This window comes from Phodopus roborovskii, unplaced genomic scaffold, assembly GCF_943737965.1.
Source record: "Phodopus roborovskii unplaced genomic scaffold, PHOROB, whole genome shotgun sequence".
Lineage (NCBI taxonomy): Eukaryota > Metazoa > Chordata > Mammalia > Rodentia > Cricetidae > Phodopus > Phodopus roborovskii.
In genome coordinates this window covers 16549400-16566366 of record NW_026126585.1, presented here as the reverse complement: position 1 = coordinate 16566366, position 16967 = coordinate 16549400, and the positions used below count along the sequence as shown (strand labels likewise).

At 51.5% G+C, this 16967-nt stretch overlaps 1 protein-coding gene across 15 annotated transcripts in view; it reads right to left on the bottom strand.

The window, feature by feature from the left end:
• Positions 1 to 6778: 6778 nt before the first annotated feature.
• The window catches only part of Plekha6 (pleckstrin homology domain containing A6), a 113445-nt gene continuing 103256 nt past the window's right edge, over positions 6779 to 16967 (bottom strand). For 14 of the 15 annotated variants that reach the window (XM_051204155.1, XM_051204154.1, XM_051204153.1 and 11 more), the window contains 8 exons: positions 16329 to 16458; positions 16064 to 16170; positions 13599 to 13775; positions 12790 to 12957; positions 12576 to 12709; positions 11949 to 12094; positions 7427 to 7550; positions 6779 to 6841 (listed from right to left, as the gene is read on the bottom strand). In XM_051204155.1, coding sequence (XP_051060112.1) covers positions 7435 to 7550; positions 11949 to 12094; positions 12576 to 12709; positions 12790 to 12957; positions 13599 to 13775; positions 16064 to 16170; positions 16329 to 16458 — 978 coding nt within the window. In that variant the 3' untranslated portion in view covers positions 6779 to 6841; positions 7427 to 7434. The remainder of the gene's footprint in view (positions 6842 to 7426; positions 7551 to 11948; positions 12095 to 12575; positions 12710 to 12789; positions 12958 to 13598; positions 13776 to 16063; positions 16171 to 16328; positions 16459 to 16967) is intronic. The other variant, XR_007835769.1, reaches the window with a different exon arrangement.

Below are 16967 nucleotides of genomic sequence, written 5' to 3'. Positions count from 1 at the left end.
CTTTAGCTTTCATTAGACAGGGTCTCTGCGCGCTTCTCTGGAACTCGGTATGTAGACCAGGCTGGTCTTGAATTCTCAGAGATCTGCCTGCCTCTGCTGAGATTAAAGTCATGTGCCACCACACTCAGCCTGGCTCATCTCTGAAAATGTGTTAGTCATTGTTTTCGTTTGTTTGGTTTTTTGTTGTTTTGGCTTTGTCCTAGTACATATGAGAGATGCTAGGGGCCCAGACTCATCAGAGTAAAACCTATAGCAGACCTAAGGGGAGACTATGTCATATTCCACTCAAGTTTCTTCTCAATAACCTTGCTGAACTGTTCATGAAACTTGTTTTCAAAAGCTTAACGTCTCACACAAACTTTTTAGTGGTATGATGAATTAATGCAGGGTCAGCTTGTATGAGAAGTACGTTTTGGTTCAGGCATGCACCCTAAAGTGGTTTGCGGAGGACTGGGTTTGGAATCCTGTCCTGTGCAGTGTGGCAACTAAAAGCTAGCCAGTTTTCCATCCATACTTGAGAAAACCTAAGACTCCCTTGCAAATCTTCCTACTGCCACTGGGGGGCAGTATGGCAGCCACTAAAATCCATGAACTCCAATGTCATGAGACCTTAGACTTTCTATTTAAAATTTCCGTGCCTCGGTTTCTTGGCTAAGAATAGTAGCTATCACTTGGAGGGAGGGGAGCTATCATGAGCATTACTGGGTAGCTATATACCTGTGTGTAGATCTGGGTACCTGTGCCAGAGTAAGCACTTAATGAATTATCGCTATTAACATTCTAATACAGTTAAAATAATTCTATTGATTACTATTAATCCTACTAATTCTATTAATTTTATTAGTAGGCGGTTATACCCAAAATTGTGGCTCTAAACTTCTCTCCAAAGATATCAGACATCAGCTAGAAGTACTAGGTCGTCATTCCCATCAGAGGCCACCTGGGACCTGGGAGAAGTGGACTTTCCCTGGCATGATTTTCCGGACACTGGAGCTGGGCGTTCACAGTCCACCCTCCTGGGGAGGGCATTTCACAAAGGCAACCGCAGGAAGGAGTTTGGCCATAGAAGGCCAGGCTGATCCCCAGCCTGTGGCTGTCTCCTCAACTAGCCACCTCGGGAAAGAGTGACATGGCTACAGACCCATGGCTGAGCAGGAGAGAGAGCCCTGGAGTCTGGCCAGCCAGAGTGTCTTCCAGAAAAAACAAAACTCATAGGCTAGTGCAAGAGGGATCTTATTGAGCATGATGTCCTGTCCGGTCGTCATGCCCAGCAGGCAGCTCAGGAACATTCTTAGTGTCACCACTACCCTGTTCGGATTGTAAATGAATTCAGGTTTTCAATGTGCTGTGGCTCTTTTCATGGGCTTTTTTTTCCCTTCCCTGGAGAACGTCTTAGGAGCAGTCGCTGTTGCCAGGTGAGAAATCTGAGGCTGCAGAATCCAGTCAGCTGTCCAGATCTTTGTGCCAAGAACACCCCACACTGCACCACACCCGAGGTTATGGGCAAGAGGTCGAGACCCCTTTGGAAGTCAACGACCCTTTCACAGGGGTCGCCCGAGACCGTTGGAATCACAGACACTTCCATTACAAGTCATAGCGGTAGCAAAATCACAGTTATAAAGTAGCAACAAAAATAATTTCATGGGTGGGGGGCGCCTCAACATGAGGAACTGCATTAAAGGGTCTCAGCATTAGAAAGGCTGAGAACCACTGGCCTACAGGGACCAAGGGGTTGGCCGAACAGGGTCTGGAGCCTGCATGATCCGCCACACCTAAGAAATAAACAATCATACACACATTTCCAGAGCAGCTACGGGAGGCTTTTGTGCCGCCCCTGGAAATTGCCGGGCATCTTCATCCCAGGAGAGGCACATGCTGTGGGCGCTGGGGACCTAACTCAAGTCCCCTGGGAGAATGACTTTTAACTGTGGAGCTATCACTCCTGCCCTGAATTATTGAAGATGGATTTTTACTTTAGTGTGTATTTTGCTTGTATGTGTGAGCAGGCATGCCTGGTGCCCACAGAGGTTAGGAGGGAGAGGGCACTGAATTCTCTGGAACTGGAGGTCCTCTGCAAGAGCCGCAAGTATTCTTAACCACTGCACAACCTCTCTGGCCCCACAAGTTTTTGTCTTATTGTTTTGGAGACAGGGTCTTGCTATATAGGCTGACTTCCAACTCGTGATCCTCCTGCCTCGGTTTCCAAGTGCTGCGATGGTAGATGTGTGTTACTGCACCTGCCCGAAGGTGTCTGCCTTAGGCCCATGTTTGGTCCCAACACTTCCTAACTCACACCAGGTTCACAGCTCCCTGAGGCTGTCAGTAACCTATAGAACCTGCTAGAAAGAACACCCCTGCTCATGCTATAGGGGCGAGACTGGGTGTGACAGCCTTAAAGGTAACTGCCTGGGTGTTGTTTTGTTTTGTTTGTGTATTGAAGACACAAACAAACCTCTCTGTAGCCCAGGTTGGTCTGGAACTTTCAAACCTCCTACCTCTGTTTCTGTGGACTGGGATCACAGGTGCGCACCATGTCCTCACTCAAACTTTCCACTGGAGGCTGAATAGAGCCCTTCACACCGGGCAAATGCCAAAGGTTTAGCCTAGAGAACTGAGGTGCTCTTTCTGGTTCACCAAGCATCACCCCAATACACCCTCATGCCCTAAAACGGTCAGAGAGCACTGTGCAGTGACTGAGAATCGCTGGCGTTTGTTTTCCTTCTGTGATGCTACCATCCACGTCAGAGGCAAACCAAGGACAGTGCCAATAGAGAGCCTGATGCTCCCATCACCCAAACCTCAGTCTGATGAGGCTAGCCCACCGCCCCAGCTCCAGACTGATGAGGCTAGCCCACTGCCCCAGCTCCAGACTGATGAGGCTAGCCCACCACCACCCCAGCTCCAGACTGATGAGGCTAGCCCACCACCACCCCAGCTCCAGACTGATGAGGTTAGCCCACCACCCCAGCTCCAGACGGAAGGCACTCTACTGCTAACTCTGAGTACTCACTTTGGAAGGAAGCTGGGAAGCTCATCAGAGGTAGCAACAAAAGAGCCGTCCCAGGTGTTGCTCCTGTCCCAGCCCTCAGCCCTGCCCCCTTTCCCATCAAGTCTGTAAACTGTGGATCCCTAAGGGTGGACACGGATGCAGAAAGGGACACACACCGTAGGTACAAACCATTCATTTTACTTCCGGTACTGATTTATACAAACTTGCAAGAAACAAATGCAGAGCTCATAGGGTTTCTTTAGTGCCTAATCTAGTAAGATCACCACTGAGAGGAGGGAGCAAGCTCTCACCTACCTCAGCCAGGCGCCCCCTTCTCCAGGGGAGGATGGTTGGCTAGACAGATGCTCAAGGGATGCTACAGCCATGTGGTCCCAACAGAGACGCTGTTCATCTAACCTTAACTCTTTGTCTAAGGTCACTTTCATACTAAATAGAGACACTGAGATCATAAATTTCCTTGTATGATTTATTGTCTAACACTAGCAAATCAAATTGGCCCCAAATATGTGCATAAATAGATATGTATATATATATATATTTATATATAGTATTTTTCCTTAGTTTTTAAGAGCTGCCAGGAGGAGGGTGCCTGATGGGGAAGGAAGGGATTCCATCTTGCAATAGCAGCCCTGACCCCAAGAACATGCCTTCCATAAAGGCAGGAGAGCACACTTGCTGCTTGCAAGCTTGCATCCCCAAAAGTCTTTAAAGTGACGGTAGCAGTATTTGATCGCAGCCTCTTGGTTTTTGGTGGAGGAGGTAATGTGTTAATCGGGAAGACCCTATGAGGGTAGCCAGGACTTTCTCCATAAGGGCTGCTTAGCCCTGGGCTTACATTGGGCCCTGTTCATTCATAGCAAGAGGCTTGCGGCTGGGAAGAGGGCCAACAAATGGTCTGGCATCAAGGGCTGGCCAGGATGCTGTAAAATTCCCAAACACATCAGTTCAGATATGGGGTAAGGACTCCATCCTGCCCAAGTCCCAGCAGGGCTAGAACCTCCTTGCTTACTTCACCTGTCACAAAGCAAGCGTGGAAGGCTGACCTAGCACAGGCCAGAACTCCAGCCTGCCAAGGGTTTCTTCTTGGGAAAGACTAAGGTATGACAATGACTGGACCCTCCCAAGCCAAGAATGAAGCTTTCAAGTCTGGATGCCAGACCAATGTGCAGAAACGACCGACTCCCAGAAGGGAAAGTCCTAGAGGGAGATGGGTGAGAGAGAAAGTATGCGAGAGGCCTGGAGCTCATGGTTCACCAAAGAACACAGACGTTCCAAGCCACTTTCTCTGCTTCACCTTGCGCCTTGGGTCTGTCGGGGAGCAGACTGACACCCTTCAAACTGGCTAGCACATGCTGCCAGCAATCTGTTGGCCTGTTCTCAGAGGTGGTCCAGGGGGGCCCATGTGAGGACTGCGTGTGTGCAGTTGTAAACATTTCCTTCAGGAGACTCACAAGCCTGACAACCCTTGGGCTGCCTCCTAAAGCTGACAGTGAAGTCAAATTCTTAGATCAGGACTTTCAAAGGAATGCACTGTTCCTGCAGGATGCAGTTGGGATGAGCCTGGGGACCGGCCCTTTACAATAACAGGGGAAGGGGAAGGAAGCCATTGGAGCAGAGGGACACCCACCTCAGTCTCCTCACGCACCACCGGTCCCCTTTGAATATATATCTGCTTTTAAACAAAAGCACGAAATAGGTCTGCCTTAAAGTAAATCTTTTCTCCCCTTCTTTGGATCAAAAAGGCAAGGGGTGTGGCTTCAACATGCTAAGTATGGCGTGGACAGAAAACGGGTTGGGGCAGGAGCTGAGAAACGGTTGACATCCAGACAAATAAATATATACATATATAAATATATATATGTATATATATATATAAAAATTACATGGGTCTCTATGACATGGTTACTTCCATAAAACATATATTAAGGCATGTAAAGCAACATAAAGAACCAGCTTTATGAAATACGGGCTGAGAGTGGTAGAATAGGCGTATATGTTTCTTGGTATTTTACATGTATTTCTAAAAAATACCTTTTTCCATATATATATGAAGGAGACACAAACACAGGGAAAGCCCTAAAAACGTTGTTTCTCGTGGAGAGAGGCTCAGCTGAGAGCCAGTCCCACCCTATCATTCTTTGAGGGTTTGGGTGCTTGGACTGTGTAGATAGAGAATGTCACCAAGGAGTACTTTCCAGAAGCCTGACAGGGTGAATACAGGTGGAACCCTCCCGATCTGGAGTCCCTCTGAAGCAAGACACTATCCTAAGCACCTAAAACAGTACCTGATACACAAAAAGTGCTTGACTAGTATTTGTTGAATGAATTGCCATCTTTACTTGCGTATGAACCAGCGACTGTCCAAACCATGAAGGAGCAGCGCTGAACCGATGGGTTATGACACAGTTGCTTCTTGGGACCACCACTGATGCTCAGGCTGCAATCTGTGGGCAGTAACCCGGGCAGAGCAGGCCCGGAGAGCGGGGTCTGCAGCCGGCCTTGCTTCACTGCGCTCTGGCTACATTCACTCAAGGCGGGTGGGACAGAGGAAGACTACATACTCTGCTCCCGTCTCTCCATGTCCTGTCCTCCCTGGGTAGGTGGCTCGTAAGAAAGCCCAGCCTCCCGTCCTACTCTGGATGCCTGAGATGAGGGGTAAGGACCTAGAACCTGGTCTCACACTTAAACCCCCATTCCCTCCTCCCAGGGCTAAACCTCAGCTGGCTCACAATACTCTCCAGGTTTGAATGGGTCAGGGAACTGGCTAGGTAAGGCCCCAAGGCTGACAGGCTGACAGACAGACAGACAGACAGACAGACGGTTCTCTCTGCCCATGACGCTGGGAGAGAGACAAACGGCAGGCCTTGACACACATGGGCCATCTCGCAGGCTAGCTCACCCTCATACTCTCTTTCTCCACGCCTTGCTATCAAGCACCTCGACTGGGGCTGACGCGTGCCTGGCGAGTGCTCCTGGGGCCACCTGCCCCTGAGGAAGATGTGACATCACATAGGTGACAGTCAGACCCTCTGCTTGGCACTAGCCTAGGGCTCCACCCCAGGGAAGCCACTTCTCCTCTCCCTCCTTCCTTACATCCCCGTTGCTTGTGGAAAGCATCCACCTTTCTCTTCCTTCAGTCTCCAAGCCTCTCTCCTCTCCCGTATGCTCCTGCACAGACACTGCACAGACCTGCCGTCCGTCCTCTATCCATACCACGATAGCCTGACCCCTCCAAGGAGCCCAGGGGCCTCCCCCTAGCACTCATCATCTTCTCTTTGGCTCAAGCAGGGCGTCTGGTCTCCAGTGAACTCTGGGAAATCCATCAGCAGAGCCACGTCAAAGCCTTGGGCATCGCTGAGGCAGCTGGGGCTGAGGGGGAGGAAGATGATGGCAAGAGTTGGCCTCTCACTGTGTTGTGTGGCTTCCAAGAGATAGCGTCTGTCTTGTCTTCACTTCTACCCCTCACCCATAGTAGCTGAGGGCGTGGTCCCCACCGGGACACAGTCTCCACCAGGGCATGGTGCCCGAGGGCCACACAATGGCATCCAGAGCTGCACTTGAGCTCCCTGCGACTTCCTGGGGCATCAGAGAGGATGACACCTTGGCCTTGCCATTGGACCATGGGATGACAGTGCAGGCTTCAGGGCAAGGGCAGCAGATGTGGATTTCAAGGCATCTGTGCTCCTTTCTAAGCCCCCAACCGGGCTCCCCGAGGCTTTCCCATGGCAGGTACAAGGCCAGGAGGCCAGGAGGAGGAGCCAGAGTCCTGGGTGTGCTGTCAGAAGGTGGCCCTGTGGAGCTTCGCAGCGTTGGCCTCAGCCAGGGCTAGCACTAAAAAAAAGAAAAGCAGGTAAGAAGAGAACACAGGGCTACAGGCAGAGAGCGCGGGAGGGAGGGTAGGAAGCCAGGTTCTTTCCCATCCCTAACGCAAGACTCTGTGCTGCCCAGGCAGGGAAGGTCAAAGCCAGGCTCTAACGCTGCCCCAGCTGCATTAAAGTCTGGGAGTGGGGGCTCAGCGTCTAGGGGCTTCTTAGGGTTCTGTGGCAGGGTTGCCATGGATCTCAAAAGATGGAAGCCAATTAGCAGATGGGGAGTATAGGGTGGCAGGTCCAGAGGTAAGGGGCCAGGGAAGTACCTTCCCAAGCAGCAGACAGGAATGGATTTGGCACCATCCCCTTCTGCTTGCAAAGAAGCAGAGTGATTAGCATCTAAGAAGCAGCATGGCCAGCCACCCACAGCCAGTACTGCTCGGTGACATTGGTGGCTCAAGCGGACAAATGGAGGGGGACACTGCGCACAGGGCACCAGGGTGGGGAAAAGCAATGAGAGGACATGGATGACTCAGTGGGGTGAGGGAAGGGCCCGGCCCCCCTCCCTGGGAGGGGGCTGCATAAAGTACCGTAGAAAAGTGCTTACGTCAGAGCTCAGACCCGCATGGTATGGCTGCTGTCGGCGCCCCGTGGGCGTTCAGACGATAGGGGGTTGGCTGGTGGAGTCGGGGAAGCTGGGGAGGTGGGAGGGCTTGGGGTGGCACATTGCACTGGAAACAGAAATGAACAGGGCAGTGAATAGAAGACAACGGGTATCGGGGAGGACACTGGGCGCCCAGAGCAAGCGAGGCCACTTCCTGGACAGGAAGCAAGGCAGGGAGGCAAGCAGAGAGAGAGAGAGAAGAGCTGGGCTGGGGAGCTTGCTCAAGCAGAGGCAAAGCTGTCTTTATTCCCAGGGTGCAGTGGAGGATAGCGAAGCCCCAGAGGGGACCTGGCCAAACCCAGGCTCTGCTAAGAACCAGGGTGATGGTGCACGAGGCTGCACCCCGTCCTGGGACAAAGACTGCTCTCCCATCCACACTGGGAGAGTCGTATTCCACCCTGTGCAGGCAGAGTGTCACATCGCATCGCCTTGACAGTTTCAGTCATGATAATGATCAATAGTGCAGCAAAACCACATCAGGCCACAGCATCGGGTCCCCACTCAGCAGAGCAGTAGGACAGCCACCATGATAAATCATTTCCAAAGAGCATGGTTTCCCAACAGGCATAAAGCCATCTCTTGTCAACGTTGGTGTGACCAAGGGCTCAGAAGTAGCAACCACAATCGCGAGAGACCCTGCTCTGACAAACCCAGCAGAGGACCTTCAGCCCACTCCTGAGCAAGCATTTTGAACTTTGAAATCGTGACATTTGGGCTGATGGGATTTTACTCTATCATCATTATTTCATGTGAAGAACAGCAAAGGGGTCAGACAATGACAAGGGGGGCCCTCTAAGTGGCCACTAGAATCTTGCACATCCTCAGAGTAGCTGAGGCAGAAGGATGGCGGAGCCTCCTCACTCACTTAGGCTCAGAGAGGAACCAGACCTCAGCCAGGAGTCCCGCTGCTTTTCCAAGCGGTGACATCAAACTTCCAAGTCCTGCTCCCCACCCTGGCATCACCTTCTCTGACTTCTGTGCAACTCAGGACCCATGTGGCTCCCACTATTGCTATGGGCATGTCCCCAAGTGTGTTCATAGCCCAGCTTGCTCAAGTGGATGTGAGATCATGTCTACCCTCACATACTGCCATTTGTGCCTGGGATCTGACAACGCCACATGGTCGCACTCACTTTACACAACTTAAATATGTGTTTGTGCCCTTTCAAGCCTCGATGTTCCCATATGACCCAACGTCCTTGTCACACCATAGGCAAAACACTCACAAACGCTTTCCAACACACTCATGTAAATGTCCGTATCACTAAAGGAGGGTTACTTATGGGCCATGTTCAGATTCTAAAACCGTCAAAAACCCAACAAGTAGACAAGGAGGCTCCCAGGGAAGCCAAAACAGATGTTACAGCATCTGCCTAGTGCAATGGGTAAATAGAGGCCTGTGGAGTCCAGTCATTGCTATTCACAATACTAATAGGTGTTGACCTATCGGTTTTCCTACCCATAGATTGGAAGCAGGGACTAGAAAGGGAGAGAAAGAGGGGAGTTGAAAGCCCCGTGTAGCTCTAAGAAGGCACAGCTGAAGGGAATCCCTTTTCTGAGAGGTAAGGGTAGCAGGGAAGACCACACCTAGTTACAGAGAGAGCCACACAGAGGGGTTGCTGCTCCTGGAGGCCACGCCTTCAGCTGGGCCACGCCTTCAACAGAAGTCAGGAACATAAAGACATTGAGAGCAGTAACAGGCAGGGAAGGGTGGTTATGTGGACGTTATCTCTTTAAGGAAACAGACCTGCTAAATATATATATATATATATACATACATATATATATATATGTATATATATATTTCAAGACTACACCCACTGAAACAAGTTCACTTCAAATGTGTAGCAAGTACACACCGCGCAGGTGCGGAACTACAACAACATGTACATCTGCATGCGTGAGGGGCCACACACACTTGTGAGTGCAACCCTCTCTCACCTTGTACACAGACTTGCCCATAGTGCTGGAGTATACACTGCATACAACATATGGGGCAGGCCTCAGCCATTCCTGACACATGTAAAGCCAGTTCACATGTAAATATGCACACTCGTAGATGTCACCTCCACCCGCATACTGTGCACACACGCGTGTGCACACACACACACGCACGCACGCGCACACAGCAATGCATTCTTACATTCGCCCTCAAACATTGCTTCCACCTACACAGCAATCATCTGCGCGCACACAGACACACATCTGCAGATATTACCAGACACAGATAGTGTACACGACATCCGTGCACAGACTCAGAATTGCTGCTTCTTCTCACTTGGTACATTCTGAATCAGCATGTAGCAGCCAGCTGGACTTGGAGATAGAGCACTCTTCACCGGTTACGTTGTCCACGAAACACACGCCCTTTCAGCTCTACCCGCCATGCCTGTTGTTCTTGGGACCTGTGCCCAACTGTTCTGTGTCCTGGGCATGAACCTACGCATCACTGCATGCACTCAGGGCTAGCTCTCGCTCTGAGGCCTCTGGGCCATGGGCCAGTGATAGCAGGGACAGCGGGCTAAGTCTGAGGTCTGGCCCTACTACCATAGCCACGTTTAGAATTGTTGGCAAAAGCACAATGGCCATTTGCTTTCCGCACACAGACCCTGAAATGTAAGCCCATGTGTTGCCAGGAAAAAACCTGGTAGGTCCTAGAGGTTTGTTTTCACGAAACCTGGACTGTTGCATAACAGTGGAGAAAGCCAGGTGCGTGGCAAGCCGGAGGGGAGTTTTTAAGCATAGTATGGGCTGCCCTTCTGAAATAGGAAGTGCTTTTGCCCAAAGCATGTGGGATTTGGTTTAGTTCCTTCAGTGACTAAAGGAGAGGTCACAGGAGGTCTCCCTGCCTGCAGCCAGACGGGTTCTGCCGCCTGAGCTGCGGGGAAAGGAGATGGTTCTTCCTGTACAGAGCCCATCACTGGAACATCTGCAGCCTCCTGGGCATCCCCCAGTCCTTCAACCTGAAGTCCCTAAGTGACAGCAGGTTCTTTAGGTGTAACTGCTATCTTCCTGGTTGTGACTTTCAGCCCTCTGGTTGTGATGTGCATATATAAGGTTAGAAACAGGATGGAGGAGGGTGTTGCGTGATTTCCCACCCGGTTCTGCAGCCGCCCTTCCCCAAAGAACACTCGGAGACTTTTATACTAATTATAATGCTATTGGCTGGTGGCTTGGGCTTCTTATTGGCTAGTTCTGTCTTAATTACTAACCCATGCATTTCTACATGGTCTTCTCTTACCAGAGAAGGCCTGGCTGGTGTCCTCTCTTCCAGGCCTGGCGTGACGATGACTTTCTGCCTACACTTCCCAGAATTCTCTTCATCTGGTAGCCCTACCTGACTGCCTGCCTGGCCACTAGCCAGGCTTTATTCAAGAGAGTTTGAGAACCCTTCAGCCCTTAACTGACTCACATAGCTCCTACCAGCATTGTGGCACCTGCCATTGTCACGGTACTGAAACCCCAGCACTGTGCACTCGAGGAGCTGCCATCTGCTGCTTCTGACCCGTGTGCCCACCGTCTGAACCAAAGGCAGTGAGGAAGAGGAGGTGTCCCATTTGCCACCTTGTTTGCTTGCCCCTGCCTCGTCGGGACTGCCGTGCTACAGCCTGTAACCTGGACCTCTCATTTGTGTTGGTCACCTTGAGCCATGGCTGATTTCATGACATTCTTCCTAACGTGTGGCCGCCAAAGTTCACACTTGGCGGTGCACAGCACTAATGCCGGCACTCGCGAGCCAAAATCGGGAAGATCAAGGGTTCCAGGCCAGGCTGGGCTACATAGCCAGACCCTGTCTCAAAAACAAAACAAAATTAAATGCTCCTACCGTGCGGGGATGAGCTAACTACTGCCTTACCTTCCCCTCCCGTCCAGACAGCCTCCCCCTCACTCAAAGCCCAGCTAGCTGCATCCCCTCCTCTGGGATGCTCCTGCTCTAGCCTGTGGAAACCAGTCGTGGGGACCGCACCCTAAGGTATCTAAGTGGGACTTGCTCATTTCTTCCTTGTCTCTTAGCCGGAAAGTGAATTCGGGTCAGTGGCCAAGATGGAAAGGGAATGGCTCTCCTGGTCCTCAGTTGCTTTGTCTGTCAACTTATAGCAAGGAAGAAAATCAGACGGAAACCTGTGAACATCTGGCCTCACCCCTGGGAGCAAACAAGCCTATGCTTCCCAAGGAGGCACCAAGCTCTTCTCCTCTCAGGGGCAGATGGCTCCGAGCTCCCTGCAGCCTCTGACCCGTCCTCCATACAGAGGCTGTGAGCACCATGAGAACGGAACCCTGGAGGTCAGCCCCTTTGTACTGAGCCTAGCCCAGACCTGGTGGCTTTAGCGAGTGTTCAATGTGACCCTGAGGGCCGCCTTTGGCCCGGCATCTCTCCGAGCCTGCACCCCTGGCAGTACTGCATTTCCTCCCCTAGACCTGGTCAGCTGGTGTCCCTGGCAGAGCGAGGCCCAGCCCCTCTCACCAGACAGCATGCGGCCCCTGCGGGAGGCCTCGGTCGCCAGGGCACAGGAGATTTCAATCCGCCTCTCCTGCTCCTGCAGCTGGTTCTCTGAGTCCTGGGGCACGTCCACAGAGTCCCCCTCGCCGATGGGCACCACGTTCTGCATACTGAAGAGGCACAGACACACAGACATGGAGGGAGGGACAGCATGGTCCAAATGGCTCGGGGTGGCCTGCAGCTGAGGTCGGTGGGGAGGGCCAGGGGCCTTTGTGTGTGCAGCCTCTGTGCCCAGCAAGGCTGTCCCTAGGAGCGAGGGAGACCCTGGCAAGACTGTTGGGACCCCTACCCTCAATGTTTTCAAACACATTTTCAAAGGTTCAAGTAAACACGTGGGGCAGCCTTGAAGTGGGGGGCGGGCGGAGGACGAGCAGGGGCATCCTCCAGTTTGTACACAAGCCCAGCAGGTCTTTCTGGGTCCCAGGGGCAGCATCCTCATTTCTGCCAGATGCCTGGATATAGTCTGCTGCCCCTGGCCACTGCTTGTGTTTTCGCTACCCTGGGGAGGCACGGTGCCTCCAAGACATCTAGTTCCCAAGGAGCCTAGGTGGAGGGAGGGCGGTGGGATGGAGGCTCGTCTAGGCCTATCACCTGGATTTGGCAATGAGCGTTTTGATCCTCTCTACTTTCTTCTGCTTCTCCTTCAACTCCTCAGGGCTCAAGGGAGTGTCTGGTTCCAGGTCAATGTACCGTTCAGGAATGAGAACTTTGTCTGGAGTGGAGAGCTGTGGAGGGCCTGAGGTTACCACCTACATCCCCTCCCTGGCCATCACACCCCCCTCGGCCCCATCCTGGATCCACTCACCTCCTTATTGATGTCCACATCGTAGTGCTGGGGCTCCAGCTCCATCTTGCGAAGCCGAGCAATTTCCTCCCGTGGCGTCTCATAGGCCTGGCCACCAGGTTCCTCAGCCCTCAGGGCTGCCTCCAGGTTGGAGATGTCTACTTCGTGGATGCTTCGGTGACGGCGCACCTGGGGGAATAGGACTGTCGTGACCAAATAATTTCTACCTATGTCCTCCCTCCAGGCAGTTCTTACTATTCCTGTATCCTTGTCCCCATAGCTGTCTTCAGGGTACCTGGGCCAATGCCCCCCACCACACACAAAAGGCATCCAGAATCATGTAAAAGTGATGGTTCTTCCTACATGATGGATTTTGCACTATTATCTACCAAATTAATTTTTTCTTTTAAGTGTGTGTGTGTGAGCATATGCACATATATTATGTATATGTGGGTGCGTGCTGAGGCCAGGAGAGGTTTGGATCGCCTGTGATTAGAATTACAGGCAGCTGTGAACCATCTGATTCGAGTGCCAGGAACTGAGATCCAGTCCTCTGCAAGAGCAGCAAGCGTTCTCAATTAAACACTAAATGAATGTTTGAGTACTTCCTTTCAGCAGAAAACAGCCATCATTTTTTCTTTTGCTTTTTTTGGCATTACTTTTCATTAAACATAAAGAGGAAACACGGGCTGAGGGAACTCTATGCAGGGGAGTTTCCCAGGAGCCCGGCTAGGCTCTGCTCAGTCTTCTCTCTCCTCAGGCCTCCCTGGCCCAGGCTGGCCATGGGCTGAGAGCAGGTGCAGGTCTGTGGGCAGCTGAGGGGACATTACCACTTTGTAGGCAGGCCGGGTGCTAGGTTCCGGGGCTGGGCTGGCTGGGAGCTGCAGGCTCCTCCGCTTTTCCTTCATGGAGCCGCTCTGATGCCGCCGCATGCGGTCGATCTGCTCCTCCACGCTCATCTTCACCTTGCCCTCTCCAGAGAATACAGCACTCTTGGGGCGTTCTTGCTGTAGTGAGAACAGTACAAAGCTCGGCCAGGTGTCCCCCACCCCACGGTGTTTCCCATCTCTCCAAGTGCTCAAAATATTCCTCCGGTAGGTAGCCTGCCCATAGAGGGCTGAACGATTGATTCCAGAAAGATATGTCAGGTTTATTCTGGCCCCGGGTGCCTGTGAATGTGATTTTATTTGGAAACATGAGGTCACTCTGAATAAGAGCTGACTTGGATTCAATAGCAACTGTCCTTGTAAAACACAGAGAACATGACAACACAGAGCAGGAAGAGGGTGATGAAGATGGATTCATCTACATGCAAACAAATGCCAAGTCGATTAGCTGGATCCACACGTAGGAAGGAGTCGGGGGGATCATCCCGTAGCCCTGTCTGCACCCCACTCACAAATGAAGAACCGATTCCTGTTGTTTTAAGCTACATGGAGGTTTGTTTCGGGAGCCCTGGAAGCCTGTAAAGACTGGGATACTAGGAAATGGGATGTCAAATGATTCTGGTGAAGGAAGAGAAAGTAACAGAAGGGAAGCTGGGAGGGATGACCCACATCTTTTGTCCCTGCACCCAGGATGCAGAGGCAGGAGGAGCTCTGTGAGTTCGAGGCCAGCTATACAGTGAGGTGCTGCCAATAGGAATAAAAGTAATAAAGGAAGAACAGGGGAAGGTTTCTATTATCTTAGAGCCAATTCATTCCACAACAGAACACCGCAGCAGAGGAGGTAGGGAGACGGCTCAGTGGGGAAACGGCCACATGAAGACTTGAGTTTGAATTCCCAGAACGCACACATGCATGCAATCCCAGTACTCCTGTGATGAGACGGGAGGCAGAGACAGAAGAATCTCCAGCAGCCCGAGGACTGGCTAGCCCGGGGTATACAGCAGCTGACCAGAAGCAGATTAACTTGGAAGAATTCTGCCTCATATAATAAATATGACCTGGAGTGTTATACATGCCTGCTATACATGATTCTGATGATGACTTACCTTCTTTGTGTGGGTTAGGGGTGCATGTGTGCACACAATTTGTGTAAGCATACAGACACTTGTGCACACATGTGCAGAGGCTAGAGATTGATTCCAAGTTTATTCCTCCACGGCTTCTTATCTTTCTTTTGAGACAGGGTCTCTCACTGAACCTGGAGCTTACTGTTTTGGCTAGACTGGCTGGCAGTGAGTTCCCCGACATGCCTGTCTTTACACCACCAAAGGTAGAGAGGGTTGCAGAAAACACTTCATGCCTGGCTTTTACATGGGTATTAGGAATCATGTCCTCATAATTGCAAAGCAAGAAATTGACCCATAGAGCCTTCTCTCTAATCCTGTCTGTCATTGTTTCTTGAGACAGGATCTTATTCTGCAATCTAGGCTGGCCCAGAGATCCCTGTATAGCCTGTGTAGCCTCAGCCTCTAGAGTCCTGGGGGTACAGGCATGAACCATCGTGCCTGGCTGGAGATGTGGGACTTCTGAACTAATAATAGAAGAGGTGTTGAGGTTAATGATGTCATGAGTTGAGATTCTGGGGTTCCTGGAATAGAATGAGTACTTTTTCAAGTGGAATGCCATGAAATTGGGCACTACAGTTGTTGAATAGTGATCCCCGAAAGGTTATGTCTGAACCATAGCCCGTTATGCCTGAGACTATGCCCCGTTTTGGAAACAGGTTTCTACAGTTGTAATTAAGAATCTGAAGATGAGGTCATCATGAACTACAGTACCCAAAATCCAATGAGGAGTGTTCTTTTTAAAAAAGGAGAGGACAACAGGCATCAGTGGGGCTCGCCTTTAGTCCCGGCACTCGGGATGCAGAGGCAGGCGGATCTCTATGAGTTCGAAGCCAGCCTGGTCTACGGAGTGAGTTCCAGGACAGGTTAAAGCTACAGAGAAAATCTGACTCAAAAAGCAAAAGCAACAACAAAGAAATGGATAGTGATGTGAGTGATGGACACTGAGCCCGTGGGAGACACTATTCAGGAACCAACATTGGCGGTGTCCTGACTTAGGACTTCTGGCCTCTGAACTGGGAGCATACTGTTGTGCTGTTTTAAGCCACTGTGTGTGTGTGTGGTAATGCGCTAATTCCCAGGAGCTCTCGGGAACTAACTGCACTCTGACCTCTGCCCTCCCCGCTACATCCTGCCCACAGCATGCTAAACACTCTCATGTGTTCTGCTCAGCGTGACCATCTTCCATGACTCCCGCGTGTTCTTACTCCCTCCCCAGTTCTGGGTCTTGAGCGGTCGTGACCACTGGACACAAGCCCTCAGAGCCTGCAGGCGGGCACTTACCCGTGAGGACAGGCCATTGGTGAGGCCATGGGTGGCCCTCCTCACCACTGCTGATGGAATCATCTCTTCTTCAGCAGGGGATTTCGTCCGAGGGGGCACGATGCCAACTATAGAGAGACAGAGCAACCAGTGGGCCCTGGGGGAAGCAGGGGCCAGAGCGTCTGCTTCTTGGAGAGAGGCTGCCCAGGCTGAGGATGGCGAGCACCCTCCTCCAGCATGAGGGAGTACCTTAGCCTTACCTAGGCAAGTATGGGCTGAGACATACCTTTGTTGAGAGCTGCCTGCTTCTCTGCCTCCGGCTCTTGTCTGGTGGGCACGAGGCTGATATCTCTGGCCGTGTCCAGGGGTGATGTCAGATCGGGGTCTTTCTTGTTTGGCTCATAGCCTGTTTTGGTCTGGGGAGGCAGGATGAGAAGATGGCTGAGGTTAGGTTAAAAGGCTAGATACCTGGCCTCCTTCATGCCTTCTTTCAAATCCTTTAAGATACAGAAAGCAGGAAAATGGCATAGATGCTGGCCAGGAGGGGGCAAGGATGGGTTTCACCTATCTATCATAGACTGTGTTCTCTTGGAAATGAGAGCCAACGGGGGGTTTCATTTGGGGCTAACCTAGGTGTCTTGGAAAGTTTGAAGAAGCAAAGACTGTCTGTGGGCTCTGGACCACAGGAGGGGTCACCAGAGGGGACCACAAATCCTGCGGGTCCTGCCGGGATTCATACAGACAAGGTAAAAAGAACCAGGCGGGCCTCGATACCAGGATTCCCGGGACGTGAAAAAGGCATTTGTTTGTGGGTTTCCAGAGCCTCAGGCAGCCTCTGAGCTACTTTTCCTATTGTACAGTCGAAGATTCTAAGCCTCATAGAAAATTCAGCAAGTCAGAAATAAGGCTAGAGTCTGAAACTGTA